Source organism: Anastrepha ludens, chromosome 6 (assembly GCF_028408465.1).
Source record: "Anastrepha ludens isolate Willacy chromosome 6, idAnaLude1.1, whole genome shotgun sequence".
In the NCBI taxonomy this organism is placed as follows: Eukaryota; Metazoa; Arthropoda; class Insecta; order Diptera; family Tephritidae; genus Anastrepha; species Anastrepha ludens.
In genome coordinates this window covers 7,883,990-7,895,781 of record NC_071502.1, presented here as the reverse complement: position 1 = coordinate 7,895,781, position 11,792 = coordinate 7,883,990, and the positions used below count along the sequence as shown (strand labels likewise).

Sequence of the window (11,792 nt, the reverse complement as noted above, 5' to 3'; positions counted from 1 at the left end):
TTAACATTTAACTTCTTAACATTTAACATCGCTTATATTGTTGAACGTTTGTTTAACATCACTATTGTGTTATTGTTATGTTAATAACATTTGCTCTGTTATTAACAGAGGCTTTTACATAACTCGCGCGGACCGCTCTCTACCTAGTTAATGGGCTGTAGAAGCTATAATACTGGGAACTTACGCTTAAAAATTCCACAGTATATTCTTAAGAGACGATACTTTCAAAATATCGAAAAAACAATCGAATTTCTGAACTTTCTAGACCACCGGGTCCCCTTAAGTCACATTGTTGCTCATGAAGAAACTCTCGATGAGTCACTGCGAAATATAGACCGGAAAAATGCAGTATGCTTTTTAGCTACTGTAACTTCAATTCAGTCATGATTTCAAAAACTGTTTAAAAAAGCATCAGACTTTGTTTGTGACGATATTAGTCCCTTTTCGGAGTTACGATTACAGGTAGCTGATGATGCATCCAATATTCAATTCATTGCAACTTTGCTGCGAGAAGTAGAACCATTGCAGCAAGTCTCCAATTCTGAAATCGTGCAATGGATTGTTGAGCCTCTTTCGCAACCCACAGCTTTAAATGAGGAATACTGTAAAGAAAACGACGAAACAGCCGGTGAAGGAACTAACGACGAGATGCTGAATGCGAATAAAATTACATCGAAGCAGGCAATTTCGGCATTCCACATATGCTTGGATTATGCAGAGCAAAACAAGGCTTGCTTAACTTCTTCAGGGACATCGGCACATATGTGTACGTTTAGGTTTTTTGAAATCTTTCCATTCATAGATGAACTCTGCGCTAAATGGACACATATGGGGACATTATTTTTTTTTTTTTGTAAAAATTACTATTTTCTATTTTTTTCTTATCTTACTGAATTGTTATAAATATAAGCAGAATAACTCGTAATAAAATGAAAAATAAAATTAACGTTTTTTTACTTAAAAAAATTCGTCCCTGAAGAGGTTAAACGATGTTATGACGCTGCAGAGGCGCAGAAACAAGCGAGTGCTTACAAAACAAAGCAAAAACGAAAATGTCTTTAATTTATCGCTTTAAAATATATTTAATTAATATAAAAATAACAAATGAATTTGGATTGCTGTCAGTACAAAAAATATTTTAATTTGTATGAAAAAAATCTCAGTACTTGTGACAACCTCGAAACTTGCACCGACCACGGTTTACATTATATGCAAGAATCGAGTTTCTACTGCATTACAAAAAACCTGATTTCGAGTGCGATTTGTATAAATTTTATTATTGTATACCCCTTAACATTTACCTAGTAGAAAGCGGAAAACTCTAGTAAAACTTATTAATATTCGTCGCATTTACTGATGTAACGTTTTCAGTCCCATGTTTTTTAATAAATTTCAAATTATTAACCTCAAAATCTAATACATTTTCCCGCGAAATTCTTCCGAAATGTTGATGCCATTACAGTCTGAAACGCCACAAATCAATTATTTGCACCAGGCACCCGCTTGCTACTTGCCATTCTTCATATATCAGCCATTCTTCACAATCTCAATATCGCAAAACGACTCAAATCAACTAAGGCAAATGCCGGAGATGCTCCATGCTGAGTCACAAGACATTCAAGCGTTTGGCACCTACTAATGAGCGCTGAGAAAGCCTGTCGCACATGTGCCACCAAGTAATTAGTTACTTTGTTTATGACTATTTATTTATTGGCCAAAAGCCGTGCTCTTCAAATACACAACACGCTGGCACTTGGGTTAAATGTTCAGCGCTTATCAGCTGACGTGACAAGCGGGCTTGCGCCAGAGCGCTGGAAATATCAGCGACAGCAGAAACTTTGGTTTTGCTAAAATCCAATAAGAAAAGGAACAGCCAGCACAAGCCAGCAAAGATAACCCTACGGTGTAAATATGTACACGTATGTATGTATGTATGAATATTTGTAACTAGGCGAACCCCAGAATGATTACTGAGGCGCGTAGAGTAATGTCGACGAACGCAGGCAACGCTGATAAGAAGTCTTGACGCGCATCGAAATAATTTTTGCCAACACAAGGCAGGGGTTAATATAAACAAAATGCGTCTTATCTGTGTTGTTATTTTTAATTTTTATATTTTGTTTAATTTTTTTTTTTTTTTGTTTTTTTTTTTCTTTTATACAACAAATTAGTTGAGACATATAATTTATTATTTTACAAAAAACTATAAAGAATTTAAGACATACAGAATCAACTGAATTTAAAACGCAGCTAATCGTTCAGGCCCAAAATGGTGGCCTGCTCATAGTTTCTTTCGTTTTTCACACATTTTGTCGGGCCTTAACGTCTCGCTTATAGTTTCTGCCTTATGCTTGTTCAGAGTTTTTAGGTTTTGCACTGCAACCACAGCCGGCTGACTTTTTTTCACTTTGCTTGCTGTCTTCGTTACTTTTCGACTCGTTTGTGTTTTCGATGGCACGTTTGGATTTGCCGCAGCCACAGCTTTTGGACTTTTCAGCATCTTTCTCGCCTTTTTTAGCGCTTACTTTAACAGCCTCTTCACTAGATATAACCGCACGTCGTCGTCTTTCTAGAATTAGAGCATTTATATCTGATACTTCAGAGGACTCGCTTCCGTCTTCCTGTTTCTCATCGCTTGCTTCGCTTGCGTCATCTTTATTACTTTGTTCAGAATCAACTGCAGCGCTTTTAACTAATTCGGCACTTTCTTTGCTCTCCACTGAACGTTTTCGTCTATCTTCGAAGTAGGTCGTCTCGTTAGCTTCATCGGAGTCCACGTCCATCACCTCACAACCCTGTACGTAATCCTCTAAAGATGAATCCTTTTTTAATTCACTCACTTCATTGTACTCCCTGTTTTCCTCAGAGTCTAAACCATAGACGACACTATCTGTTTCTACTGAAACTGTACTTTTGTCGACTTTGCGTTTTCTACGCGCTCCATCTGCTCCTTTTGCACCTTCCCCCTCGCTCGCTCCAGCTGCGCCTGGCTTGCCTTTCTCTTCTGAGGAATTCTCCTCTGAGGAACTGTCGTCGACTTTTCGTTTCCTACGCGCTCCGTCGGCTCCTTTTGCACCTTCCCCCTCACTCGCCCCTGCTGTGACTGGCTTGCCTTTCTCTTCTGAGGAATTCTCCTCTGAGGAGCTGTCGTCGGCTTTTCGTTTCCTACGCGCTCCGTCAGCTCCTTTTGCACCTTCTCCCTCGCTCGCTCCAGCTGCACCTGGCTTGCCTTTCTCTTCTGAGGAATTCTCCTCTGAGGAGCTGTCGTCGGCTTTTCGTTTCCTACGCGCTCCGTCAGCTCCTTTTGCACCTTCTCCCTCGCTCGCTCCAGCTGCGCCTGGCTTGCCTTTCTCTTCTGAGGAATTCTCCTCTGAGGAGCTGTCGTCGGCTTTTCGTTTCCTACGCGCTCCATCTGCTCCTTTTGCACCTTCCCCCTCGCTCGCTCCAGCTGCGCCTGGCTTGCCTTTCTCTTCTGAGGAATTCTCCTCTGAGGAGCTGTCGTCGGCTTTTCGTTTTCTACGCGCTCCATCTGCTCCTTTTGCACCTTCCCCCTCGCTCGCTCCAGCTGCGCCTGGCTTGCCTTTCTCTTCTGAGGAATTCTCCTCTGAGGAGCTGTCGTCGGCTTTTCGTTTTCTACGCGCTCCGTCGGCTCCCTTAGCACCTTCCCCCTCGCTCGCTCCTGCTGCGGCTAGTTTGCTTTTCTCTTCCGAGGAATTCTCCTCTGAGGAGCTGTCGTCGGCTTTTCGTTTCCTACGCGCTCCGTCGGCTCCCTTAGCTCCTTCTCCCTCGCTCGCTCCTGCTGCGGCTAGTTTGCTTTTCTCTTCCGAGGAATTCTCCTCTGAGGAGCTGTCGTCGGCTTTTCGTTTCCTACGCGCTCCGTCGGCTCCCTTAGCTCCTTCTCCCTCGCTCGCTCCAGCAGCGCCTGATTTACCTTTTTCCTCTGAAGAATCTTCCTCTGATGAACTGTCGTCGGCTTTACGTTTTCTACGCTCTGCGTCAGCTCCTTTAGCACCTTCTCCTTCGCTCGCTCCTGCAGCGCCTAGTTTGCCTTTTTCTTCTGAAGAATTTTCCTGTGACGAACTGTTGTCATCAACAGGCTGCCGCTTTCTACGAACTTCACTGTTTAGTGGCTTCTCGATGTGGTAATAGCGTTCATATGCATCTTCACTTTTAACTTCGTAACTATCTTTGGCATGTTGGTAGTGGTTACACAGGTCTACATCAGGAATTGCATCTGGTGACCGTTTTTTTAATAGTTTATCACCAAATTGACTTTCGTCTGACTCTCTGTCAACAGCGCCTATTTCTTCAACTGAATCAACGTTAGACTCCAAGTTGAAATGCTTCTGCTCCGCACTCTCCTCGCTTGCCCACGATGAGGACTCATCCTGCGCAGGCAGTGGCACTGCATAAGTTAGCGTGAAACACAATAACAGCAGCGCTGCCAACGGAAGCAACCGCATCTCGGCAATTAGCGTCAGTCTACGTCGATAAGTAATTTTATTGAAGACTCAAACTTTAGAGAATAATTGAATTGCTTTCGTATATCGACCAGCGTTTAGTTTTCGTATTCCTGCTTGGCTTTAGTCCGACCGTTTCGTTGCAAGCGCGGTTTCACACTGAATGCACAATTCACATGTCGGTCTCATTAAGGCTACTCACTCAGTTGTCAGATAGTGCAGCAATCAGTACTGGTGACTTAATCAGTGGTTGTGCTTTAATTTTGCAGTCTCGCCAATAAAAAGCTTTCTACTCGTACACAGTTCTTGCTACTACGTCAAGCTTGTCATCCTCATGACAGCGTTTAGTAGCTTTTTGATGATTTAATTCTCACATTGGGCGTAGCGATAAGAGCCTTCTTTTATTTTGCCTTTGCGTTGTGGGTGAAATGAAGATAAACTGTTTAACGGACGATACATTTTACTCGCTGTCAGTGTAAGGCAATAAGTCTATGTATGTGCGTGACCCTATGCACGCACACACACATGCATACACATTTTAAAGAGGAACTCGATGATGGGCTGCTCATAACAATTACATATTTAAGTCATTTGAAAAGGTCAAAAATAAGGTCAAAATTGAATACCATAAATTGGTTAGTCCACATTCGATTAGTTTCATTAAACTTTTCGCCTCATACAAACATATTTAAGCAGTTTTGTTTAACTAAAACGAAATTTATTTTTATTTAACTTTTATTTGGTCGATGCTACGGCCAACGATATAAAAGGAAAGCTACCTTCCGCAAGTGATTGCCTGTAACTTAGATTAGATTAGATTCTTTATGAGATTTGCGCTTCGACCTCATGATCTTTTTTTGCCCCCTCCTCATCCCAGTACCTCCTCCATACCCAGTTCCCTTATTGAACTCAGGATGGAGCTGGGTTGGATTGAACGTTTGAGTTTTTCTCCTTGCTGCAGTTGACACAGACGTCTCAACCTTCTCCGCACTATAGCGCTGCATTCCAGCAGAAGTCGCATTGGAGTCTACTGAGATGGGTCGCAGAAACGACAAGAGTCCGTAGACCAAATCTCGATCATATGCAGATGACTTCGCAGTCTGCAGTGGCATGAGAGAATGCCCGTTGGCATTCTCAGTTTATCCTTGGGGAAGGTTATGCGATTTTTAAATCTCTTTTGGTTGTATCCTCCCAGTAGGGATTTCGCCTGGCATAGCCCCATCGTTTGGTACCAACAAACGGCTACTCTTCACTCCTAAGCTTCTCCTTGATGGTGTGTTAGCTCACAGCAAGAAGGGGCTCGGGCCCTATTTAAGGCGAGGCCGCGGCCTCTCTCGCCAATGTGTCCGCTATTTCATACCCAGTTATACCTCTGTGTCTAAAATAACCGCATGCGGTTGTACGTTCTTAGTAGATTAAGTTTATGGGTACACTCAAAGATCAGTGAGGGTTTGTGTTCACAGCACGATAGGCCTTGAGCGCCACCTGGCTGTCACTCAAAATGATAACTCCCTCATTGTGGAAACTTCTTCCTAGTTTATCTCTGCGCATAGACAGATGGCATACACCTCCGCTTGGAAGATGCTTGGAAAACTACCCATCGGCACAGAGCGCTAGGTTTTGGCTTCTGGGGTCTTCGAGACATCTGTGCGCCACTGCAGGGTACACTCCTGGAGTTTCTTTTCAAGTGCAAGTCTATTCCAGTTTAACTTATTGTTCAGTTCCATTCTGAACTTCTTTTCGAATTTGATTACTTTAGTGATATCATCTCTGGGTAGCTAGGTAAATGGGAGCTGCAGCCTCAGCACTTCCATGTCTTTAGATTACATCTCTTTTCTTCTCTTGAAGCATTCCCTGGTAATATTCAACAGAGTACGCTTGGCTGGTTGCTGAATAACTATATGAAGCGGTGTCAGCTCAAGCATCACTTCCATCGCAGCTGTAGGGCAGGTCCGCATTGCCCCCATGATACACACGCAATGCTAAGTGCTGAAACTTAGTTAGTGCTGCCCGTACCGTCGAGAAAGTGTCTCTCGATGCCCAAGTGACCGCTCCATATGTCAGCCTTGGTCTTATTATCATAATGTTCATTCGTCTTTGGATTCTCGGGCTACAGCTCCAGGATGTTCCTGCTAGAGGCTTACAAATCATGAGAATCTTTGTTGTTTTGGACAAGGTTGCCTCTTCCAACTAAACTTGGCATCCAGGACAAGGCCAAGATACTTGACTTCGCTGACCAAACTAATAGCAACTTCATCTATGCTGATCTCTTTCATTCCTGGTAAAACTCTTTTCCTGGTCAAAGGAATTATGGCTGTTTTGGACGAGTTTATATCCTATCACACCATCTCTTTGTCAGGTTTAAAGCTCTTTGCAGTATATCGCAAAGAGTTTGCCTGTGACGTACTTATATGTCAACGACCGTGAACGCCTTGGCAGTTGTGTTACGGTGCCCTGGTCACTATGAAAAAAAGAGCTAAGCTATTCTGCTTGTATATGGTCGGCGGTTTTTACACATTTTTAGACATTTTTTCTTCAGCAGCTTAATAGTACCTAAACTTTCTACAACGAAATTTCCGTTAATGGATTTATGCTGCTGGAATTTTTCGGCACTAGATATAAGTATGCAAATACGGATATGCGAATACGCCCAACAAGCGTTCTTCGTAAAGAATAAAGAAGTGTCGCAAGTTATTGTGGTTGCCTTTTTAACAGCTTATCAGGTCGTCGACTTTAATCTTATCTAACGGTAGGCCCAAGAAATATGCTGCTTCGGCGGAGTGGATCCATAGTAAGAGGGGTGTTATATGAGTCGGCTTAAGCAGGTAATTCGAGAAGTTTAACCTATTCGAATACCCCGAACGTAGTGGTGCCAATATAACGCGGGTCTCACGAGGCAGCTTTGTCTACGATATGTAGTGATTGAGCTCCAATTACGATCTTTGGAGGGTGCGAGTTTTGCAAGGGGCTCAGAGTCTCCCGATTAATGCTTGATTCTGCTTGTAACCGGCCTGTAAAATGATGGGTCAAAGGGGTATTTTGAATGTGACACTCACTACAATATCGCACAGAAAACAGACGACAGAAGAAATGCGACTTTTCCGATGTCTCCTTTACTTTAGAATCACCAATGAGAACAGTGGGAGTAAACAGGACTATCGGTGGCTTATATCCTTCATATGCCTGCAGAAGACATAGAATTTAGCCGAATTTGCTATAGTATTAGTGAGAGCGTGCCTCACATGCCATTAGTGTGACAGCACTTTTGAGATATTTGTGACATTCCGATTTGAACCATCTTCAAAATACAAGGAACCAAAGAATGGATGCTTTGTTCAACCCTGTATCTCGTCAGTTAAGTCGAAGGAATGTCTGCTGCCGTGCCTGGGAGGTGGATCAGCCTCCAGCAAGTGCCTGCAAAGGTGTTTCCGGCGGTAGCATCCCTGCAGGAATGGCTAGCTGAGCATTCTACTACGCTCCTTATCTAAGATATGTCAATCATCTTCTTCCATGAAAGGTATATGATCGATTTTTTTATAGGGAAGAATAAGCACCGTCAACAAGAAATTAAGGTAATTCACTAGTCATTTGAAACTTCCACTTTTACTAAAATTACTTGGAATATAAAACTGCATAGCCAGAACAATTCTAAAATTTCTGATGAAAAAGTTGAAAGTTTTTATAAAATTTTGAAAAGTATGTTCAACATTTGCAACTTGGCGTTAGGTATATGGTTTTTGTTGTAGTATGAATTATATTTTTATAAAAAAAAGAGTGGAATATTTATAATTTTGCAACGGGGTGTAAGTGAGAAGAATTAATAACGGTTATGTCAATGTTATAATATGAAGGCATATCTCCATTTTTTATAAATATATTTTTATATCTTTACTAAAAAAATCAGGCATGCCTTTCTGCGGCTTAATAAATTTTGGGGAAAAATATTTCTCCTCGCGTGTTTTGAATTTGAGCTAAATCGGACGGCGGAATAGTATTTTAAAGACATCTCTACTACAGAGACACCCAGCGACACCTACCGGAAAATCCTGCAACTTTCCTCTAATTCGCTAGCTTGAAGGCTAACGTGTAAAGGAGTTTCCAATAAGAGGTGTTATTCCCGTAAAAGATCAATGGTGTCACGTAGCGTCATCTTGTTGAAAATAAACGGTGTCCAGATCAATACCGTTCAATTCCGACCATAAAAAATCGTGAACCATCTCTTGATTGCGCAACCTATTCACCGTAACTGTTGCTTCAGCTTCATTTTCGAAAAAGTAAGGTCTAATGACTCCACAGGACCATAAACCGCACCAAACAGTCACACGTTGAAGATGAAGAGGCTTATAATAATAACTCTTGGATTTTCTGAGCCCCAGATCCGACAATTTTGCTTATTGACGAGGCCACCGAGGTGGAAATGGGCCTCATCACTCAAGATGATTTTTCGATGGAATTCCAATTCCGGATCATTTGCATGCATTTCAACGACCCAATCAGCAAAGACACGACGTTTTTGATGATCGGCCGGTTTGAGTACTTGTGTTAACTGGACTTTATAAACCTTAAGACCCAAATCTTTAAGCAAAATACCGGGTAATGATGTTTGTGAAATGCCTAATTCCAAAAAACGACTAGGAATGGACAAACCTGGGTTTTCTTCAACACTTTCGGCTACAACAGCAATATTTTCGGTTGTTCTTGAGCGACATGCACGGGTTTTATTCTTCACATCACTAACTTGTCCCGAAAGCTCGAATTTTTTCACCAATTTCTGTATTGCGGTCCGATAAGGTGCTTCACGATGACCCAAAAATGTTCGAGTTTTACGAACAGTCTCTGCCAAATGTTCACCATTTTTATAGTGAATTTTAATGCTTAGATTTTTTTAATTCATAACGAAAATAATATAAGCAGCCATCGTATTCTAAAAAGCTGATGTCAATATTTATTTACAGCGATTACCGAAGTTATAAAACTGGGTGAAGAGATCAATAGATTGACGAATAACTGTATGAAATAACTGAATACAACAACAAAAAAGCAAATAAAAAACTAAACGAACTGATTGCAAATTTTTGCAGATAAGAAAATTTAAAAGCTGTAAAATAGTAAAACGCAATTAAATGATTTATGACACAGCGCATACATTCCTCTATTGTGCAGCCATTTAAAAATAGGAAATTTATGTAATGATTTTTAAAAAGCATAACTGATTTGCACACACTTACATATGTGGGTAATATTTTGCAGAAAATCCACACTTTGGGGAATATGTTCGGAAGAAAAGATCAAAATATGACACAATAAAACGTAAAAACAAATATTTAAAAAAATTCAAAGAAAAAAAAATCATTGTACGTTGCATATTTATATATATCAGTTCAAGCTACACCCATGCATTTATTCGTAGATACGCACATACATACATATATATAGTATATACATATTGACGAAGCCATTCACATTGTCATGCAATGCTGCTGCAGTTACAGTTACTCGTGTATTGGCAACTGGAGTAGCGGTAAGCATAAGCGCTGGTATGCCAGCTGCTGAATTCGATTAAAAAACCAATCTGCCAACAAAGCGTCTAACATTGTCCATACATATATTCAGCAACTTCTCTCAAATTGCATTTTAAACCACCTGAGTGTGCAAAAGTTTAAAAAGCATGATTTGCTTATGGCAGCCAAGCCATAGCATCGACATTTCAATGCGCATTTTTCGTTCCAATCGGAGGCCATTTGCGAATCTAAACCTTCATTCATTGTCATTCACAGTTTTGTTGAAAGTTTTCGTACACTGTTTTCGTTTATAAAAAACGAAAAAAAAGTTGACAGTAGACAGTGAATTGCACCTTTCCTTTGGTATTGTGATTTTTCTATTGCCAGTTGTCAGAAACTGAATTGGTCTTAACAGTAGCTTTCGCATACTCATACATCCCAGCGAGCACTTGGAAGGTTGCTTGGTAATTGAAGACCCGCTCAGCAAAGTTGAGCCTGAATGCAGAAGGTTGCGCATATCGCAGTGCCGGCGGCGTGGCTCTCAGTAAATGAGGTGTTGTAAAGTTTTACAAAAAACTTTTTTCTTAACTTCTGTCTTCTATTGATTCTCTTCTATACATTAAACTAACCCAGCTTTTATATTTTGCTTACAAATCTTCGATTTTTCGGCACTTTCCTCTTGGTTCTCTCACGCAGCTATTGCAATTTCGTTATGATTTTCTTCCAAAACAATCTACGCAATGTGGCAAGCGATTTCCGAAAATTTAGTAAGCATCAAATCATTTTTCGTTGACGTGTTAATGGGTGTTAGCTTTAAAATACCGAAAAGTACGTAAATATTAAGTTGACGAGTTTTGAATTTTTTTGTTTTTTTATTTAGTGGTTCAAAATGCCTTCGCACTTTCAGCGACCCTCGTCTACTATGTCGTGTGGTGTTGCCACCAAAACAATCCCTCCTCCCCTTTGGGAAAGACTCCCTTCCCGGAACTACTTGCTGCATTACTTCGGGAGGACCTAGAGCGACGACCATAAAATGGGTCAATTCTATTCACCACGTCTGGGTCCGCCACGCTTTTAGCCAACTTCATGCCACAGGCTCGTCTTCTTATGTCTCTATCTGCGAGGCTATGCTTTGTTGTACTGCGTCGAGGACTATCTTATACGGCGTCAATGTATCCAGTTATCTTCACGCTCAAGTATCTTGCCGATCACATTGGTCGGCGTTATGTCGCCAATCTGCTCCCTCAGGGCATTTCTTTTCACGAGCCATCTGCCGCAATTAAAGAACGTGTGTTCGCCATCATCGCTCGGTGCTTCGCAGTATATGCACCTGGGCTTATTTACCTTACTCATGCAGTATGGGTATTTTCGGAAGTGTTCGTGGCCCGAGAGGAACTGAGTCATGAAATAACCCACTTCCCCAAAGTTTCTTTGAACCCATTTATCTATTGTAGGAATGCGCCTTGTCGTCCATTTGCCACTCGATTCAGTGTCTCATCTGCTTTGGCACCTATGCATGGTTTGGCATCTCGGTTTGGCGGCATTCATCGTGGCATGTTTTTTATTAGAATCCCACGCATCCACTCGTTCTCTAGCCAGGAAGTCGATAGGTACCTCCCCGCTGATCACAAAAACTGCTGCGCCTGAGACAGTGCGGTAGGCTGAAGCAACTCTGAGCGCCGCTGTTCGTTGTACAGCCTCCAGTGCTTTGCGCTTGGCTTTACAGTTTAGCGCATCTCCCCATATTTTGCTGCCTTACAAAATTATTGCATTTGTGGTGGCTATCATCAACCTTCTTTTTCTCTCTGTTGATCCACCGAAGTTCACCATT

At 41.6% G+C, this 11,792-nt stretch overlaps 1 protein-coding gene across 1 annotated transcript; it reads right to left on the bottom strand.

Moving 5' to 3' along the window:
• Positions 1 to 2,079: 2,079 nt before the first annotated feature.
• LOC128867320 (uncharacterized) lies at positions 2,080 to 4,640 on the bottom strand. The gene has a single exon (XM_054108437.1). The coding sequence runs from the start codon at positions 4,461 to 4,463 to the stop codon at positions 2,346 to 2,348; it is 2,118 nt and encodes a 705-aa protein (XP_053964412.1). The 5' UTR covers positions 4,464 to 4,640; the 3' UTR covers positions 2,080 to 2,345.
• Positions 4,641 to 11,792: the final 7,152 nt, after the last annotated feature.

Bases quoted from the DNA above. Each gene is read 5' to 3' on its own strand.
- LOC128867320 (XM_054108437.1), bottom strand. From the start codon at position 4,463: ATGCGGTTGCTTCCGTTGGCAGCGCTGCTGTTATTGTGTTTCACGCTA.